Source organism: Lipotes vexillifer, unplaced genomic scaffold (genome assembly GCF_000442215.2).
Source record: "Lipotes vexillifer unplaced genomic scaffold, Lipotes_vexillifer_v1.1 scaffold302, whole genome shotgun sequence".
Lineage (NCBI taxonomy): Eukaryota > Metazoa > Chordata > Mammalia > Artiodactyla > Lipotidae > Lipotes > Lipotes vexillifer.
Window position 1 is genome coordinate 2,057,264 of NW_006798913.1, and position 20,890 is coordinate 2,078,153.

At 41.1% G+C, this 20,890-nt stretch overlaps 1 protein-coding gene across 3 annotated transcripts in view; it reads left to right on the plus strand.

Annotated features, from left to right (window-relative positions):
• The window catches only part of DST (dystonin), a 496,398-nt gene that overhangs the window by 422,123 nt on the left and 53,385 nt on the right, over positions 1–20,890 (plus strand). For all 3 annotated transcript variants that reach the window (XM_007471189.1, XM_007471190.1, XM_007471191.1), the window contains 7 exons: positions 651–892; positions 1,800–2,006; positions 12,709–12,828; positions 12,994–13,101; positions 14,800–15,018; positions 18,461–18,664; positions 19,930–20,161. In XM_007471189.1, coding sequence (XP_007471251.1) covers positions 651–892; positions 1,800–2,006; positions 12,709–12,828; positions 12,994–13,101; positions 14,800–15,018; positions 18,461–18,664; positions 19,930–20,161 — 1,332 coding nt within the window. The remainder of the gene's footprint in view (positions 1–650; positions 893–1,799; positions 2,007–12,708; positions 12,829–12,993; positions 13,102–14,799; positions 15,019–18,460; positions 18,665–19,929; positions 20,162–20,890) is intronic.

Consider the following 20,890-nt stretch of genomic DNA (forward strand, 5'->3'; position numbering starts at 1 on the left):
TGCGGGCCTGTCACTGTTGTGGCCTCTCCCGTTGCGGAGCACAGGCTCCGGATGCTCAGGCTCAGCGGCCATGGCTCACGGGCCCAGCCGCTCCGCGGCATGTGGGATCTTCCCGGACCAGGGCACGAACCCGTGTCCCCTGCATCGGCAGGTGGACTTTCAACCACTGTGCCACCATGGAAGCCCCGAGTTTATTATTTTTAACACACACACACACATGCATAGATTATACATATATAAATGTATATATGTGGCAGGCACTATTCTAAACATTTTGCAAATATAAACTCATTGAATTTTTATCACAACTTTATGAAGTAGGTTCTGTTCGTAATAATAAGTAACCAGGGGCACCGAGAGAGGTGAGGTATCTTGTGCAAGGTAGTAAGCCACAAACTCAGTATGCAAACCTAGGCAGTTTTTAACCCCGATGCTTGAAAACAGAAAGACCATACAAATAGTTGCAAAGGTGGTGCTTTCCACATAGCCCTTTACATTTTTTATATTTGCATTTTCAGAACTGTTTACATTTGCCAGATATCCTCAGAAAAATTCAAACCTAGGAAAGGGCTTTTCTTGGGTCAGAACTTATTTAGCTGAAGAACTCTTCTTCCCCTTTCATGAGATATGACATGCCTTTGAAATTCTAGGTGATGACGTTTTAATAATTCAAGATAAATTGGAAGCCATTAAAGCGAGGTACCAAGACATCACTAAACTGAGCACGGACGTCGCCAAGACCCTGGATCAGGCACTGCAGCTCGCCAGGCGACTGCACTCTACGCACGAGGGGCTGTGCGCCTGGCTGGACAAGGTGGAGGTCGAGTTGCTTTCATACGAAACGCAGGTTCTGAAGGGAGAAGCCTCAAGCCAAGCACACGCGAGGCAAAAAGTACGCTCCGATTTATACACTCTTTGGATCCGCTTGTTATCTCTCAGGGAGCCTTATTCACACAGGGGCAAAGTGATATTCATCACGTGTCATTACTAATATACTTAAGGATGCCTTGGTGGGCGTGGACCCAACAGAAATTGGCAGCAGATCAGCTATTTAAACTTTTAGGAGCCCTGACATGAAAACAGCATATTGTCATTTGTTTCTCGAGTCTTATAGAAACAGAATGATGAAAACAGAAAAAAAAAAAAGGAAAATGATCACTGTTTCAGAGATACACATAATTTGGTTAGAATAGTGATACCTTTGTAAGATAGATGCCAAGCATGAGGTGGCTTTTCTAATTATATTGCAAGAGTGGTATTCTCTCATGCTGATCATCCTTCTTAGAGTTGTCCTCCTCGGTTTTTATCATCCTGCAGTACTATCACACATGGGTGAAGGCAGTCCGGGAGGTCAGGTCCACTGAGCCTATAGTGATTCAACTGGGATGATTTAAAGCCAGTGTGTCCTCGTTTTGAGGGTCACTGGATTCTGGTTTGGACTTTCCTCTTTAGTTTTCCGGCACCTGATTACTTCAAGGTTACCAGCAAGCTGGATTAACTTGCTGGGTTAACTTGCCGGGTTCGGGTTCCCAATTTTTTAACGTTTATATTACATTTCAAAGCTAAAGTCTTGCCATGTTGACAAAGGAAGTGTTCTTTGGAACTTCTCAGGGAACACTTTCCTTTCTGCAGAATAGCTTTCAGTAACCAAGGGGTATAGAACTGGGGTAACTGACACTAAGGGGATCCGTGCATCACGTTGGCCTGTGAAGGACTTTAGCCCCAAGGACAGTTAGAGGAGAAGCCCGTTCAGACTTGGCGTTTCCCACGGGTTTGTGTTTTCTTCCTTCTGTTTTCAGGAGCTAAAGAAGGAAGCTAAGAGCAGCAAAGCCCTGCTGGACTCCCTTAACGAAGTGAGCTCTGCTCTCCTGGAGCTGGTGCCCTGGAGGGCGAGGGAAGGGCTGGAAAAAATGGTGGCCGAGGACAACGACCGCTACCGCTTGGTGACCAACACCATCACACAGAAGGTGGAGGAGATTGACGCGGCCATCCTGAGGTCCCAGCAGGTAGGCGAACACTTGGGCGTCTGGGCAGTTCGTTTCCTCCACTTGCTTCCAGGGCCTCCACCTGATCAGAGATGACGGTGGGTGGTATTTCCATTGATTGGTTACGCTTCCACAACGGAAGGGGTTTGAAAAGCATTTAGCTGGGGTACTTGGACGTCAGAGTGCCAGGCAAGGCTCTTCTCTACATTGTTGGCAGCCATCTACCTCCTGGTCTCCCAGCCTCAGCAAGTCAGCCACCGGCAGGACTAGCGCCATTCTCCTGCCGTCCAGACAAAATGCCTTTTGTGTACATGTGTGCATGCTGCTCATGTTAATTTTATGCCCTGGCTGCGTCTAATCTGTGTGTGAGTAAATATTTTGAGTTATCGTGTAAGTCACTATTAACTGTTCCTTGATGTACATGGCAAAGAAAGGCTGAATTCTTTCTAAAGAGGAAACAGTTGTGTTGGTGATGTATTTTTTTTCTGAAGATGACTGAAAGGGGAAAAAATGATCGTTGCTGACCTGTCTGCAACTCGTATGGTTACTGGTTCCAGAGAGTTTTATAGACCCCACCCCTTAGCCACAGCTCTCTCAGAAGACTGTGGGCAACAAGAGGGCGGGGGGGGGGGGCCTGGTTCTAGAGACTGGGGGGAACAAGAGGGCGGGGGGGGGGGTCCTGGATCTAGAAGCTTGTAATACATGTTTTGATTAACTTTTATGGAAATCTCTGAATATTTATATTAAGTCATCAGCCTCTTGTTGCAGACTTGCTCTGACAGAGTTAGTAGGGTTTTGCTGTGTACTGTGGAACAGGGCTTGGGAAGGTGGATGACTCAGCCTTTGCACATCCCAGCCAAAAGCAAGAAACACAAATCAAGCAGCTCGTGTAGAGCCTCCAAAATTCATTCTCTAAGGTTGCCGTAAAAGTGTAATTTATCTAGTTCTAAAACATGGCGCCTCACTCCTCATTTCAGTGCCGTGCTCTGGAATCACAAAAGCCGATGGAATACAACGATAGCAAAAGGCCTGCCTCAGACATTTTTGTGAGGGAGGCCTTCATGCCTGAGGAATGCATTTGCATGGCTCTGTTTTCAAAGTTTGGAGGAATTTGTATGCCTCATTATCATAGGATAATAAGCGTGTTTATTTGTGAAGTTTATTCAACTATTTGAAAAGAGTTGGATTGTTTTTCACCAAAATTTCTTTCGACCTTTCATAGTTGGCACTGAAGACTTCTCTAAATAGCACGACAAATATTCTGTCCTCTTGGGAGTAGAATTTTCTTGAGAAGCTGACTGTGGTTGGCTAGTTCGGGGAAGGAAGACAGTAATAAGGGTGTAACCAAACCGAGGTTCGGCTGCTTGCTGCTCATAAGCCAATAACTCGAGAGGCAAGTGTCAGTAGAAAGGAGAGTGCTTTAATCAGAAAAGCCAGCAGTCTGGGGAGAAGGGGACATGTGTCCAGAGACCAATTCTGAAGATTCTGCTCAGCCATGACAGTTTTTAAAGGGAAAAGAATCTCAGTGAATCATCGAGGCAGGAGGTTGGGTTCTGCATCCTTGTCCATTGAATGCAGACTGGCTGACTCTCTCTTCACATGTTATCTTGCCCCCATCATCTCCTGCAGGATTGCTAAGGGGACTGTTGGGGGTAGAGAGCTAGTCATTTTTAACTGCTTAATTCTTCATTCTTACTTCTTAAAATCTAGGAAAAGAATCCACAGGTTAGACAAGGCATGGTGCGCTTTCAGGAGAACATAAGTCAGGAGTTAGTTTCAGTTGCTTAGTGATCTCATTCCTATAATTAAGTTCTTCTAAGCTTAGAAGGGAACAGAAATGGGCAAACAGGAAAGGGGCAAAGGAGCTGCTTTCAAGGGCAGGTGACAGGCTGAGCGCCTACCGGTTTGTAAGCTCTGCCAGGTGCCAAGGTCATTAACTGTAGCCCAGTTCTATTCAGAGTTTTGCAAATGTTTTCCACAGGTTGGTCTGTGTTTTCTCGAATCTAAAACATATACCCTGTGGGAAAATAACAATCATTCGGGTTTTTTTCTGGATAAAATCATTCCTTACTGAAAGTTTCAAGACTTTGTGAAGGAATACAGAAAAACACGTGGAAGCAAGAACGTGCAAACACTGTGGTCTGTATCCTTCAAGCCTTCCTTGTGAGAGAGGGGGAGAGTGTTTAGTAAAAGTATCTCACTACCAGTAGGTTATAACTAATATTAGTGCTATTGATATATTAATATCTTCTGGTTGTATTTATTCTGTACTTGTATGTGCATTCCTTTGAAATGCCTGCAAGTCTGCCCAGTGGAATACCTCCAGTAATAAAGAAAACCAATAAAATTCACTTAAGCCAATTTAAAAAAAAAGGAAAGAAGAGAATACCTTTCCAGTAAGGCTGAGATGTACCATTTAGAGCTGGGAGGAGCATATGCAGTGTGTGGGGAGGTGACCTGCCTGGGGTCCCACAGCTAGTGTATGGTGGAGTTGTAACCAGGACTTAATCCAGATCTCATTCTACCTCCCTAAAGGGCCTCTTTATAAATCAGGTAGAGAGGAAAAATCCTAAGGCAGGAGGTGATCCATTTTTTTCTAACCTCCTTCAGTAATCCGAAGGAAGGCGCCATTACTGCAGCAAAATAGAAGTATGAGGATATTTCCAACCGCAAGGCCTGTGAGACTTGGGCAAGCAAACTGAAAGGATCAGGAAATCAGGGCTTCCCTGGTGGCGCAGTGGTTGGGAGTCCGCCTGCCGATGCAGGGGGCGCGGGTTCGTGCCCCGGTCCGGGCGGATCCCACGTGCCGCGGAGCGGCTGGGCCCGTGAGCCATGGCCGCTGAGCCTGCGCGTCCGGAGCCTGTGCTCCGGAGCCTGTGCTCCGCAACGGGAGAGGCCCCAACCGGGAGAGGCCCGCGTACCACAAAAAAAAAAAAAAAAAGGATCAGGAAATCCCTCTCTCTCTCTCCCTCTCTCTCTCTCTCTCTCTCTCTCGCTCGCTCTCTCGGCAAATTTAAGAACACACTGGTACCTGTCTTTGTCCCTCTGGTTTGGCAGAGATTTAGTTTTGCACTCAAAAGAATAGTTTCTAAACTCATAATTAACAAGTTTAGAAAGGACCTAATATATCACTGAAAATTGTTTTATAACTTTGCCCACTTATAGATGTTTGGAATTAGGACCAGAGTACAGATTGATACTAAAATACTTGTTTTCTCTTTATCCAGTGATAATGTGTCCGTGAAATACAAAAGGAATGGTGTAAAAAAAATCTTTAGACTTGGATATGAACCGCATATTTTGTATGATTTGTTTTATATTGTATAAACAAATCATATACCATTCTGTTTCTTCTCTTCCTGAACCATGGACATGATCTGACAGCAGTCCATCTTTTTCTGCATACCTTAGGCACATACATCTTGTTTTATTAAGAGCTACTCCTTCCAGATCCCTCCCCCGACATACCCAACCACGAGTGATGGAGTGAGGATATGGGCCTTGCAAATGACTTGGTAGTTTTTAAATGTATAGATTTGATGCTTCATCCCCGAATAACCGGACTAAATTCAACTAGATTGAAAATAACTGAATGTCCTGTTTTCCAAGCAGCTTTCTCTTAAGATGTTTCCATCTTTTGACATTAAGATTGTTTATATACAGGCCTGCCTCCTTTATACTGGTATAACCTGCATTTTGGAATTCAGCAGCTGTGTAGGGACGTTGTGAACAGTCAGGCCACCATCACAGAGGGTGTTGATTGACATGGAAGATGTCAGGCAAAAGTGGAAAAGGGCTGAGGTCTGAAGAGAGGAGGGAAGGGGGCATCCAGATACCTTCTCGTTAGCGTGTGCTTCGTATCCGTCCGGTATACATTTAGTTTTCAAAAAACTTCTGATGTGATGTGGTTAGATTTTTCATGTTAATTCTGTATCACATAGCAGTTTTGAAAAGATGTGTCATTGAATTTTGAGATCATAGGGCCAAGAGTCTTATGTAAAGTAGAGTGATGTTTATTATTATTTTGGAAATAATGGAACAGCCTCAATTATTGGCACATGCCTGAGGATGGTGTACATTCATTGTGACCAGTTAATAAGCTCCTGAGTCTGACTCTGCAGATTTGCAGGCATCAATATTCTGAAGAGGATTTTTTTTTAATTGGGCCCATTCATAAGTTTTAAGAAAAATCTGAGTGGAATAAGGCAGCTTAGTAAATAGTGATTGTGAGCTTTAGAAAAAAGCAAAACAGCTGCCTCCTTCTCACAATGCCTGCCATTATCTGAGTTAGAAACTGTGGGTATTTTTGCATGTTAAACCTACACAAAGTAACCTAGCTTTGCTGCTTTCTTTCTCTAATTGCACACTGCACCAAATGACCCATGTGGAAATGGGGAAAGGAGCTTTTGCTTGAAAGACGTACAGACTTACAGCCTGAATTCAGATCACTGTGATTGTTTAAACCCCAGAGCATTTTGTTGTCCTTTGCCTCTTATAAATGTGCAATTATAAGAAGGTGCTAAAGTGTGTATTTCACTGGGTCTGGGCATCCCAGGCACTCTCTGGCAGTTCTGATTGCCTGGCTTATTTTATTTTATTGGGCCTTCATAACCCCCCAATATAAAGGCACATGGGTGCAATTAAAATAAATAGTTCATTGGGTCATTAGGGAACAGCCTGGGAGAAAAATAACACTATTAATTTCTTTTAAAGAACTAGAAGGAAACCTCCCCCACAGAAGTGAGATTTGTTTACGGTGGGAAAATATGGGCTGGGTTATGAATAATGTGAAGAAAAATGGAAGGAAATGCTAATCAAAAGAAAGCAAGCGCTAAGACCCTCGCCAGGGGAAGGGAGTGAGAGGATGTCCTGGAGGTTAAAGTTTGCTTATCACTCTGTCTTTCTTAAACCTCTGCTTCCATGCAAGAGAAACTTTCTAGATGAGTACAAAAGCAGTTTGTCAGACATGGGAGAAACGTTTAAATATTAAGTGAAAACCCACCACTTATTGACTGTTATGGTATTTGAGCCAATATTGGTGAAATCCCATGAATATTTTGAGTGACTGAGCCCAAATTGTGTACAAGCACGAGGGATGTAACAGGGCAACCACAAGTGTAGGCTCTGGGGTCAGACCACCATGGTTTGAATTTCAGACCCGACATTTACAAGCTGGGTAACCTCTGGTGAGTCAGTTAACCTCTCTCTGCCTTGGCTTCCTCAGCTGTAAATGGGATTAGTGGTAATACCCACATTATGTCCTTTTATCCTGACAGCAACTGTATATTCTTGCATGTTCAAGCACTTAGAACAGTGTGTTCAGTAGAATGTTGGCAGTTACTGTTTTACAGTGTGTTTTTCAGGAATATTTAGAGATTAGCCAATTAAAATGTTTTTCACCAACTTGTAGGAAGTTTCTGAAATACTAGTTCAACTATACTAGGAATTACAGTAGCTGGGGTTGATGGTTGGACTCCAGGGATGATGCGTATTAGAATATTTCCCAGAATGCAGTTAAGGATGCTAACACTCTTTACAATTCATTTGAAGTCATTTTTTTGCTACTTGTATGAGTAGTAAACAAATTTATTAAAATTTGGTATAGGGAGCTTGCTGTCCACATTACTCACATGTGAAATAAGCCGTTTCATGGTCTGTTAGAAATACTCACATTAAGTAGTTGTTTGAAAGAGTCACAGACCAAAATAAAAACGCCTTGCTTGACTGTAAATTGCTTCATGTAGACCCTGGGACTACTCCTTTCATTGTTGGACATTAAATATTTTCTAATTTAATTTAAAAAACCTTTCAAAGGACAGAGGGAAATTTCTGATTGAAGTCTTGTTTTCTTTTAGCAGAGCAAATATTTGCCTTGGTTCAAGAAACAGTGTTTGAGTTTCAGCTTTCTCTTTTAGCAGCTTGGATGGTGTCATCATACTGGTTTTCATTGGACACTTTTTTTTTTTCTTCCAGAAAGTATCATCATACTGGTTTTCATTGGATGCTTTTTGGTTTTTTTCTTCCAGAAAGGGAGACTTATTATTAAACTAATATTAACACCAGCAATCTGCCTTTCTTTATGAGGCCTGTCGTATAAATCCTAAAAATAGCCTGAACACAAACAGGAGGGGTGGGGGCATCACTTTATTTTTTTCAGGGACCAGTAGAAGAAAAAAACTTCCTGTTAAATTTTATTCTTGATATCTTGCAGCATTTGCACTCTGGTAGAAAGGGCTGGACTATTTTTTCTCAGTTTTGTGCTGAGTGTATCACATAGTAGAGCTTTACCCTGGAGTTCCACCATGTGCGGCTTGAAAGCGAATGATCAGACTCTTCCACTTGTTTGTTGTGACGATTTCTTTTTCCACATCTGAAGCTGCTGAATTAGTTGATGAAATTTTTTTTCTTTTTCACATTGATCAGCAATTGCTAATGAGTAGTTCCATTTGAAACTAAGTCATGTAACAATTATTGAACCAGATGAAGATAGAATTTTTCAAATGGCTTATCAAGATTCCTTCTGGAGTCCACATTGTTCTGACTTGTCCCCGTAGCAGCAAAAGTAATGAATTAGTGGGCAGAATATTTATTAACACCGCTACGTGCAAATCACGAGGCGGCTTCAGAAAACAATGCCTGCCGTTATGGGAAACATAGGAAAGAGAAAGACTTCTGCTTGAATATATAAATGTGCGGAGTCATTTTAGAAGTACTGCCTCTATGGGGGAGCTTGCCCACTCTGACGACTAAAGCTCTGCATTTCTGTCTGGAGCAACTTTGCCTGTCAGCGATCCTCTCAGATGTGTGACACTTGGAGGAGGACCCATGGGATATGTGTCCAGTCCTCACACATGACAGTGTGACGGCTGCCCCGACACCAGAGGAGTCTCAGAGCAGCCTGACTTTGTGTGATTTTTGGTTAGATGTTGGTTTATATTCAGATTTTGTTTGGTAGCACTTCTAGAGATTAAGTAAAGGTCTGTTACACCATATTTTCCTTTTCATATCTTTATGCCATTGGTTTTTAAAGGTAAATGTAAAAGTATTATTTTAACCCCTGTTATACTTCTGCTGTGGCCCATATTTGATGATTATCTAAACTTGTTGACTAAAAGAACTTGACCTGCAAATAGCTTTAGTATTCATTTACTCATTCATTACTTAGTAAAGGTGAAAGCAAGTGGGTTCATGATAGGTAGAAAAAAATGTAAACAAATAATAATTCAGTAATATTAAGAATTTTTCACTTATATAATTGGTAATTTTTTACCTGTGAGATTGGAACCATCACAGTGACTTAATCAGTGCTGTCTTTTGTGCTAGGCTGCACTGGCAAGTTATGCCCTTATAATTAAGAAAAGTTCACTGATAAGCTTGACAAAGATTATTAAAGAATAAATTATGTGCCCCATTTTGATGAGGGGATAGCCAAACTCTGCTCGTTTGAGTTTGAATATGAATTCATATTCAAATGGGAATATGAATCAGTACATCCAGGGCAACTTGGTAGCATAGATCTAAAAGAGAAAATGCAAACAGGACTTACAGATGAGAGGTTACCCATGCAGAGTTATTTTTTTTCAATTAACTTCTTTTAAGATAACTGTAGATTCACATGCAGTTGTAAAACAGAATACAGAGGTCCCGTTGTACCATTCGCCCAGTTTCCCCAGTGGTAGCGTCTCACAAAATTATGGTACAACGTCATGAGCAGGGAATTGACACGGCTGCCGTCAAGACAGGGAACATTTCCGTCACAGGGACCCCTCATGCTGCCCTTTTATAGCCACACCCGTCCCCTCCCACCTCTGCCTCTTCCTCAACTCCTGGCCACAAATCTGGTCTCCATTTCTCTAACTTTATTATTTCAAGAATGTTTGAGTACTTTCCAGCCACAGCCAATTTTTCCTCTCCTTCTGGGACTCAGTGACTTGAATTTTCTTTTATTATAGTTCCTCAGGCCCTGGGCTCTGTTCATTTTTTTCAGTCTATTTTCTATTATTCAGGCTGGGTGATTTCTGTGATTCTGTTGTCTGCTTCACTCATTCTTTCCTCTGTCCTCTTCCTTGGTCTCATCCACTGAGTTTTTATTTCAGTTATGACATTTTTAAGTTCTAAAAATTTCCATTTGGTTCTTCTCCATATATTCTGTGTCTTTGCTGAGACTTGCTGTTTTGTTGCCGAGGCCTCTTCTAATTTTTCCATCATTTCCACTGCGTTTGAAATTGCTCATGGAACATTTTTATCATGGCTGCTTTAAAATCTGCCAGATAATTCTCACATCATCTTCTAGGTATTAGCCTCTGCTGATAATCCTCTTTAATTCGGCTTGAGTTCTTCTGGGTTCTCGGTGTTGTGTGTCTTGGGTCTTCATTAAGCCTTCTGTTTTAGCCGGCTTTCCTGACACCACTCTGGCAGAGGCAGCAGGTATGCTGCCAGGTGGAGGGAGATCCCAGGTCCCCCAGGCAGCCTCGTGGGACACCTAAGGTTGGGGGGGTGGGCGCCACTCACTGCTGGGTGGGAGTGGGAGTTCCAGCTCCCTGACATCATGGTGAAAATCCTGACTGTCCACAGGCTTTCCCTGATGCCACCCTGAGGAGAGGGGGAGGTCCAGGCTCCCCATGTGGTTTCCACTGACCCGGGAGCAGGGGTCTGTGGTCGCCTGTGGGAGTGAAAGTTCCAGCTCCCGACTTCGCTGACATCACCCTGGCAGGGGTGTCGGGCCCAGGCTCAGAAGGGTGGAAATCTGGGCTCCCCATTCAGCCTTGTTTGGCAGCAGTGTGGGGAGGCCAAGGCTTTTTTCTGTGGTGTTTGGTTGGAGTAGAATGGTTATTGTCTATACGTTTTCTGTCTTGCAAGGCCGCCCCTTTCCTGCTCCTTTGACTGGAAACAGGTTTTCCTGGGGCTTTTTCTGCACCTCTGGGTGCTCCTGGGTGGCAGTTTCTCCAGCATCCAGTCCAGGGTATGGGAAGCCAAAGAAAACCCAGGGAACTCATCCCCGTGCTTCTCCTCGGGTCCAAGACTCATAGCAGCTCTGCTTTCTTCTCGCTCCTCCGGGAGCCTTCTTGTATGCGTTGTGTATAATGCCCAGGGCTCTGAGATGTACTTGTGAGATAGGGTAAAAGTAGGTCTACCCCATCCTCCTGTGAGTCTGCGGAGTGTTGCCTAGTGTCTTAAAAGTATGAACTGTTTTCCAGTTTAGTTCCTTACCTCCACCCTTGTCGCTCCTCCCTTAGTTATCCCCTGACCCCAATCTGGATTTCCAGGTGCTCTTGAAACATTAGAGGTTCTGGCAGTACTGGACTTGAAAATCACAACATCCACCCCCCTTCACTTTTCCCACTGAGGCTTTGTTAGTTACCATTTATGGTTGGTACTGTGGTGTCACTTGGCCTCTGTACTCATTTATGGTAACTGGAAGGCATGGGGTTTATCTGATGCAAGGTATTGAAAATGTTCATGCTCTTTGACTTAGAAGTCAACTTCTAGGAATCTACCCTAAGGAACTAATTAGAGATGCCAACAGAGATTTATATACAAGGATATTCGTTACAGGCTTGTTTATATAATAGTGAAAAAAAATGCAGAGAACCTAAGTGAAAATATCCAGGTATGCTAGAATACAATGGTGGTATTTAAAAAATCACATTTATGTGACATGGGAAATGCTCATGATAAATGAAAAAGCAGGATATGAAACTGTTTATACAGTATTATCCCAGAGCTTTCTAAGTCTCAACTTCTGGAAGAAAATTCACTAAAATACCAACAGTATTAACTCCAGCTTTTAATTTTCTTCTGTATATTTTTCCATACTTCACAAATTTCTACCATGAATTATTGTTATGCTCAAGAAAATTTCTTGAAATATTTAAGAATGCTCTTGAAAATGTTTTCTGCTGTTATTAAATGAGATGTAAAAGAATGATACATGAGACATTTGGGGGTATACTCTGCATACATAGAAAGGTATTTCCCATATACACACAGAGTAAATAAATGGGAATATGTCATTCTTTTTGCTAGGGATTTTGTACTTTGATAGCAGCATGCTACCTGCATATCATATTAACGTGATAAAGTGAAGGATGAAGTGATTTAAAGATGGTGTCCAGCTACTGACTTTTATAGCTTTTCAATTTGTATAGTATTTTTTTTCCAGATCTCTTTCCATGTCAGAAAGATGCAGAGTTCCTCATTTTCTTCAGTTATTGCAGTACAGGATCATGAGCACACTATGATTTTTTTTTTGTTAATTTTTATTGGCGTATAGTTGCTTTATGACGCTACGTTAGCTTCTACTGCACAGCAAAATGAATCAGCCATACATATACATATATCCCCTCCCTTTTGGATTTCCCTCCCATTTAGGACACCACAGTGCATTAAGTAGAGTTCCCTGTGCTGCACAATTTGTATAGTATTGCTAAAGAGAAAATCCTTACCACCACCAGAGAGAAGGCAGCAGTATTAGCTGTCCTCACATCATTAATGTCGTGTTATGGATCCAGCACGTTTTAAGAGGTTGTGTTTACTTTCTCTGTGGAAAGTTCTCCTTTCTTTATAACATCAGTCACTATCATGGATTATTTCAGATTGCCATGAAGAGACAAGCTCACATTTTCCATTTGTGTGATAAGGGTATTTGAAAGAAATGTAGATAGGTATTTCTCTGGCACCAGTTACAGGAACTTGCTGACCTGATTATTTATCTTTTGTTTAGTTTGACCAAGCGGCTGATGCAGAGTTAGCCTGGATTAGTGAAACAGACAAAAAATTGACATCTCTGGGTGACATCAGGCTTGAGCAAGACCAGACCTCCGCTCAGCTGCAGGTTCAAAAGGTGAAGACACACATTTCCAGTTGCATCTACATGGCTTGTCAGTGTGCTCCAAGGAAATGCACTTGCATGATTGAATGTAACTTGGTCATTTTAACTGCTTTGCCTAATTGTTTTTGTTTTAGTCCTACACTCTTAAAAAAAAAATCTTTGTTTTGGTAAATACAGACATTCACCATGGAGATTTTGCGACACAAGGATATTATTGATGAGCTTGTTAAATCTGGACATAAAATCATGAGCACATGCAGCGAAGAGGAAAAGCAGCCGATGAAGGTATGATCTCGTCCACGTGACTGATGTGAGACTTGTGAGCAAACAGCATGTGTGGGGCTTTCACTCTGAGAAAAGCGCTTTTCCTTTATCCACAGCTGCTGTTTAAACAGCTAAGTCATTAGATTCAAATAAGGCATTTTTCAAGCTTATAGAATAAGAGTGAAAGGAATACTCCTTAAGGGAATCACCCTGGGGCTAATCTTTTCTAATAGACAGAAAAGCTGGTAAGGTTTGAGTCCTTGAGTAACTGGGATACATTAAGCATCCAATTAATGTTCTCTGTATTATCACTGTTATTATCAGTATAAATTGTTATTCTGTATGTCAGCTGTTGTTTATTGGCTTCAGGAACATTGGGGCCGCTGGAGCTGAAACAAAACTCAAAATATGTGGTTCTCTCTAACTGAAATTCATTCTGTATAAAGTTACAGTAATCTGTATAGGAAAAAAAGGAGCAGAATCATTAAGGAAGTATTCAGTTTATGTAGTTTTAACGATCCTTTACATTGATGGAAAACCAGCCATAAATAAAAATGTTTAGTTCAATTCATATTCAGACATCTGAGAAGCCTAAAGAAATTAATATATATTAATGCTTCTGGTAGGAAAATATCCCATGGCAAAAACAATATATACAAATGTATATGCGTAAAATCACATTTAAAAGACGGTGCATTGTTTTCAAGGTATACCATAGGCAAATAGTAGAATGTGCACTGTATATTAATACTTAATCTTTTATTTAAATACTCTTCAGTGGCACTTCACTTGTTTATAGTTTAATCTTTCCTTTATTATTTTTGTGAAGATTCTGGTGTGAAAAATACAGATGATCATGAGAGAATTTTTGTGTTATTCTGTGGTTTATTGGATTGCTGTTGTGCTTTATCTTTTGCTTTTGGATTATGAAGTGAATTCGTTCCATAATCGAGATCTCTGTGACCACCCCATAAAATCAGTGGATAGCATAATGTTCTATTTTGCTTCTCATGTATTTAATTAATTTTGCTGACCAGCAGCTCCTCTTAGAATTTCATTTGTGAAAGAGAGTCCTTATGTTTTAACAGAAAGTAATGTCAGTGTTGCCAGGCTCATGCCAGACCTTTCTCTCACCTAGAAGACCTGGAAGAATGGCTGGAGAATTTTGCTTATTGTGTTTGGAGAGCTCAGTGTCTTAGTCATAAAAACTTGAGGCTTTTTATTTATTTTATTTTTTGTGGTTTTGTCACCTAATTTTTTTTTTTTTTTTGAGAAGTTCTCCATGTCATCAAATCCCCTGATTTTTGACAACTGCATAGAAGTCCACTGCAGGAATATATCATCCTTTATCAGCCTGACCTCCAGTTGTACTTTCCAGACATTTTTTACATTTTTGCTGTTTTCTACATATGTATATGCAATTTTTTTTATTGTAGTAAGAACACACCATTAGCATACAATGGAATATTATTCAGCCTTGAAAAGGAGGGACTTCCTTATGCAACAACATGGGAGGGCCTTTCTTTAATTTAAAATGAACTTTTATACATAGAAGCAATTAAAATCTAACTAGCCTCTGTTGATTTATTCATTTACCATGCATCGTTGAGTGCTTACTCTGCACCGGGTATATTGTGCTGGACAAGCATTCTGGAGTATATATATGTGTTCCTTGGCCTGCCTGCCCAGTTAAACACATTTTGTCATCTGATTTTCTAGAAAAAACTGGACAAGGTATTGAAGAACTATGATGCCATCTGCCAGATAAACTCAGAGAGGTATCTGCAGTTAGAACGGGCACAGTCCCTGGTTAACCAGTTCTGGGAAACATATGAAGAACTTTGGCCGTGGCTGACAGACGTACAGAGGATCATCACTCAGCTTCCTGCCCCTGCCCTGGAGTATGAAACCCTGAGGCAACAGCAGGAAGAACATCGTGTAAGCTTGGTGCCAGAGAGAGTGCTGGAGACCGCATGGAAAGAGAATCACGATTTTTAGGGTGTTTCTAATGCAGACACCTTCTGTGATGAGGAAGTTTTTAGCGTTCTGGTCTGCACAGTTTGCTTACCTCCGAGTTGCTGCCCTGTTGTCCAGTTTTGCAGTGGGACGACTCATGTGGGCAGGAACACTGTGTATGTCATCATGATGTCACAGCTTTTACCCAGTAGTTTGCAGTGTAAACTGAGTACAGAAACAAAATCATTGTTTTAAAATGTTAGAGAAATAAGCTTTCGAGGTACTTTCAGCTGATCATGTTGAATTGCTTTCAGTGTACACTAATTTGACTAATATATAGTGGTTAGAGCCATCCAGAATGTAAGCGAAAGGTAGCAATACATGGAAGCAACATCAAACAGACAAGGACATTGAGCTTGGAGAAAATGTACGCTATAACAAATACATCAAAATAGCATTGTTGTAAAATCGAATTCTGTGAAAAGGAAAAAATGCTGAAGTTTAAAGACAAATTGTCCCCCCACTTTTTTTTTCTTTTCCTTTTGTACATGGAAATATTTTGAAGTTCTCTGCTTCTATAAGTTTACATGAGTAAACAAGAGAGTATATTTCCATCTACAAATATGTCATGTTTTAAACACATAAAATGGCATTATGAGGCCCTCATTTCAGTAGTCTCCGAAATGTTAATGTAGCTTAAAATTTTGCAAGGGTTTGAGTGAGAGGATTCAAGACTGTCATAAGAAAGTCTGGAATTCTTGTTATTTATGATCTTGTGAACCTAGTTCCTCTCCCAGATCTGTACAAGATGTACCCTGAGACTAATCATTGTGTGTGTGCGTGTGTCAAGTTTAACTCAGGATATATTACATCATTGTTTGAAGTATGTAACATACTTATTAACCATTTGTTTACTTTTTTAGTGTATTAACATTGAAGAATATCTCTAAGTATTTGTTTAGAAGCGCTTTAGAGAACACTTTAATGCAAAATGGAAATTTTATGGTGTTCTATCTAAATAATTCAGTGGGAGAAAGACTTATAAACTATGTATAATTAAATTTAATTTTAGGAGAAACGTTATTTTTAGGAGAAATCCTGATGCCTACCCACTGAATGATTTTTAGTATAAAATGTTTCATGGATTTCTTCTACTCTGAAGTGAGATCTGAATAGCTGTTTTCTAGCATAACATCAAATAGGACGAAAAGGATCATTATTGAATGGAAAATTTCAAAATTGAGTTAATTTTCTTGTTTGGCATCGTCTTTCAGTTCTCAAAACAAATTTATGATCTTTATTTAGAAAGGGAGCTTCAAAACTTCGTAGCCAAGTCTTCAAATTGTTCAAGCTAAATTTTACAGAATATTTGCAGCATTTCTTCTGCAACTCTACAGCATCCTCTTCACTGTTCTTGGGAACATCTTCTAGTTCATTCTAGCCAGGAATGAAAAATGGCCCTGAGAGCCATGTTATAAATAAATGGTAGATCTCTTTTAAGTTCACATTAAGTATCTCCAGCATGAGTGGACTCTTAGGATAGCTGCCAAGAATCCTTTTTAACCATGAGGCAAAAGACGTCTCCTGCTGGGCCCTTTCTCCATGTGCACACATCCCCAAGTAGGTATCCTGTGGCTCTTTTCTTGTCTCTCATGGAATGGCCTTAAGAAGGCTCATCTGGCTACCTCCCAGCAAAGGTGTCTCATGGTGATGCTGCACAGGTGAGATCTACTTAGACTCCAGGCCACTCAAGAACTTTCAGCAGAGATTCCTCACTTTACTGAGAGTCTCTTGGTAATCAGAGTGTGAGCTTGTTTTCAAACATGCCTTCGAGAATATTGAAGCCAGAGCTCGTGTGACACGTTTCTTCTCCATGAGATTGCATGGTGGCTGGTCTTACTGTCACCACCTCCACTCTATAAAACAGCATGAAGATACCAAACAATGTAAAACACAAGTAGGAAATCACAGCCTGGACCACCCAGGGGCTGTGAAGAGCATGTTAGATTCAGTAGACGTTCCTCCTTTTTTTTTTTTTTTTTTTTTTACAAGTTGAATTTGTGTTTATTTAGCTCTTTTCCAAAAGAGTTTTGAGACCGTCTTCAGAAAAACTTCAAAAATAGGGATAGTACATTGGGGATTGTTCATGATGTAATGAACCAGTTTTCTCAACCACTTTGGAAATAATTTATATGACTGATTTTAGTGGTACTTTTAATAAAAATCCAGGTATGTGGCCGTCCTGGTGATTCTGCTTGATGAATGATGGAAGTTAAAATATTTACAGGGAAAGATCGCTTTCGTCTAGACTGTCTCTCCTGAATATAATTTCTCTCAGAGAGGCTTTTCTTAGGGGCTGGATAGCAAACAGTTTGGAGACACATCTTCTGGTGAGGACGAGAAACTGCTGATTAGGGAACCTCGCGAATAATGGAGTACAGTAGAGGACACCTCAATGCTGCACGGAGGTCTGCCCCAGAGAAACCTGCAGGCAGTCACGGGAGACCCTGGATTCCGTGGAGTGTAAAGATTCCAGATTGATCCATTTCCCTAGAAGGAATGGGGCTCCACCTGGATTCCACACCCCCTCATTAGCATCAGTATCATTGTATCTCTTGATTAGATGATACTGTATTATGCATAATATTCATAGGTCACATATTTTTCCTTAAATACACTTTATAGATAATGCTCAGTATACAGCTGTGTATTTGATGGATTATCATTGCAGCCATTAACATTTAAAAATAAATACAGATAGATTTGTTTATGTTTATATATCATACATATCATATATGTACATAGAACAGACTCACAGATATATAATGTAATATATATGGACATATTTTGTATTGGTTTACATATAATGTAATGACAATCCCTTGGGGGCTTAAATCCCCCTAACTTAGCTTTATCTGTCATTGTTCTCCCTCAGCATTGTGTCTACCTTCTACTGTGCTTTTTTCCTCTTCCTTTCTTCCTCTCCCTCCCTCTCTCTTCCTTCCTTTTGAATAGTTTTTGTATGTATCTTGAGTGTGCAGAAAGGAATACAGAGAGTTATGGCTCGGTCTCTGTAGGTTGGGATGTAGTGAGTTCATAATCCTTTCATGTAATATGACCCTTGGCTAATACTCTTGTCAGACTGTACTGCTCTTGGTAGGAAAGGCGTAATGAAACTGGGATTCATTATTTCACTCATCCAGCATTTTTGCATGTGCCCTGAAGAGGACTTTGACGTGACCAGACTGTTGTTTAATCTTTGTGTCAGGGGATCTCTCCCTGGCAGAGGGTTGTACGTTCAGTGCCTTGTGATGGGAGGGTGTTTGTGTGGAGTTTCTTGCCAGCTGGATGCGCTGCGGATGTTGACAGCTGTACTGTGGAGGTGTGCCTCTGAGAAACTGAGACGCTGTTTGCTTTGTTATAGCAACTGCGAGAGTTGATAGCCGAACACAAGCCGCATATAGATAAGATGAACAAAACTGGACCGCAGTTACTGGAATTGAGCCCGAGGGAAGGCTTTTCTATCCAAGAGAAGTACGTGGCTGCTGACACTCTCTACAGTCAAATTAAAGAAGATGTCAAAAAGCGGGCTGTGGCACTGGATGAAGCCATTTCTCAGTCTGCTCAGGTAATGCTTTGCACCAGCAGTGCGATGGTCTCCCCGACAGCAGAGTGTGGAAAGACATTTCCCGGATCTGCTGATTCAATTCCAGCTAAAATTGTTTCACTGCATTAACTCTGAGTATTGACATTTTGGTCTCTGAGGTGATATTTGCCAGTGTCCGATCCTTATATTTCTCTGCCTGCTTATATATAAATAAAACATAATTTTCAATGATTTAAGAAGCATACAGCTGTCATCGTTGTCCAGATACCTAAATAAGTGTCCATCCAGAGTAGAATGCAGTGTTTGCCATTGGAAGAGTTGAAAGAAAGTGTTACTATCATCATTAATGAAACATTCCGAAGACGGCAATAGAAGGAAGACTATGAATGCTAGGCTGAATAAGAAGGAAAAAATTTGCAGTTGGAAATCGATTTTTTTTTTTCGTTTTGAAAATACCTTTTTCAAGAAGTTGATTTGCAGTTACCTACAGATTTTCCATTTTGAAGGTTTTGGTTTTTATCGTTAGATACACTGGCATGAGAGTGGTCCATTTTCTGTAATCCTGACCGATGATTCCTTTAATGTTGAGGATAGTACGGAATCTATAAATAAACAAGTGTTCGTAACTTTGCTTCATTGTCTGTGGTGCCTTTGCAAGTGGAAATTTAAGATTCTTTCATGGATCTGACTGTGTGTTTGGCCAGGAATTAAATATAAACTTCCATTACAACATCAGGAAGGTTTCTGGTTTTTTTTAAATTTTTTAACATTTTTTAGTTCAGGAAACTCATAACTTAAGAAATCCCTTTCATCTCATCAAAACTGCCCATGAATTTTACATTTAATAATATAACTTTTCGAGGATGCCAAAATAATCAGTAAAAGTGAATAAAACTATCAGTGTTGATAGACAAACACCCAGATTATTGAACCTAATTTTCAAAGTTAATTTGAATTATGGTAAGATGAAACACTAGTAAAATGCTGCTGTCAAGTGGTCCAATTATATATTAACATATACAGTTTCTTAATGAATTTACTCAGTTATTTGCAAGAAGCAGTCCCATCCCCACAAGCAGTGTGACACAGAGAGGTGCTTATGAGTTGTGATTTTAGGAATGTCTTCACACACCAGCTGGATATAACTCTTTGGATGGATGTGTTAACAGAAAGGCCAAGGTTTCATTCTTGACTGTGACATTAGATAGGTGTGTTATCATTTTAAATCCCACCCTTGGCATCACAGGTCTTTCCCCCCATAAATGGCCCTTCTCTTTTACTCCCAGTTCCACGACAAGATCGACCAGATCCTGGAGAGCCTGGAGCGTGTGGTGGAGCGTCTGCGGCAGCCGCCTTCCATCTCAGCAGAGGTGGAGAAGATCAAGGAGCAGGTCAGTGAGAATAAGAACGTGGCGGTGGACATGGAGAAGCTGCAGCCTCTGTACGAGACCCTCAGGCAGAGGGGAGAGGAGATGATCGCTCGGTCCCAGGGCACTGACAAAGACATATCTGCCAAAGGTAATCCTTTCAGGATGAGGGAACCACTGAACTTTACTCAAAACAATTGTGAATGTTCCTTGACAGTCCAGTTGCATATCAACACGCCAGATTTTAGAAAAGGTATTGCAGATGTGACATGTTTGGGGTGGAAGGGCTGTGCACACCAGTCCCTTGTTAATGTCTTCCTGTGTTTGTGAAATCAGTTGAGTAACTACAACATGTGCCATGATACAAAAACCATATGTTCTCCGGGCCCTTTAAATCAGTTGCTTAAGCATAATGCTAATAAGACCAAACCTACGGGTATTTTTTCCTCTGACTACACGACTTTATGTCATGGGTACTCTATCCCATAGCCACAGAAACGGCAACCAGGACCCTAGCCAAGCACCTTAAATGTCTGAGCTGGGGTCAAAAGGAAGGGCCTGTGCAGAGGTCAGTGGAAATTCACGGTAAGAGGATGCTAGAAGTAAGCCCAAAATATGTATCCTACTCTGTTGTGTTCCTGAGACTAAGCAGATATCTCTATTCTTGATTTGGAGAGGGTAAAGAATATACTAAGGCCAGCCTTGGTGAACTCAGGTCTCCCCTGAGTTCACATGCCTCTGGGCATTGTCTTTTGTCAGGAAACCTTGGTTCCGGAGGAGCAGGACACCCTCAGGTCCTGTATTTGCCTAGAAAGGCCGTTGGGCCCAGTGATACCCAGTAGGCTAGGCTCAACCCAAATTTGGTCCAGGTTTAGATCCT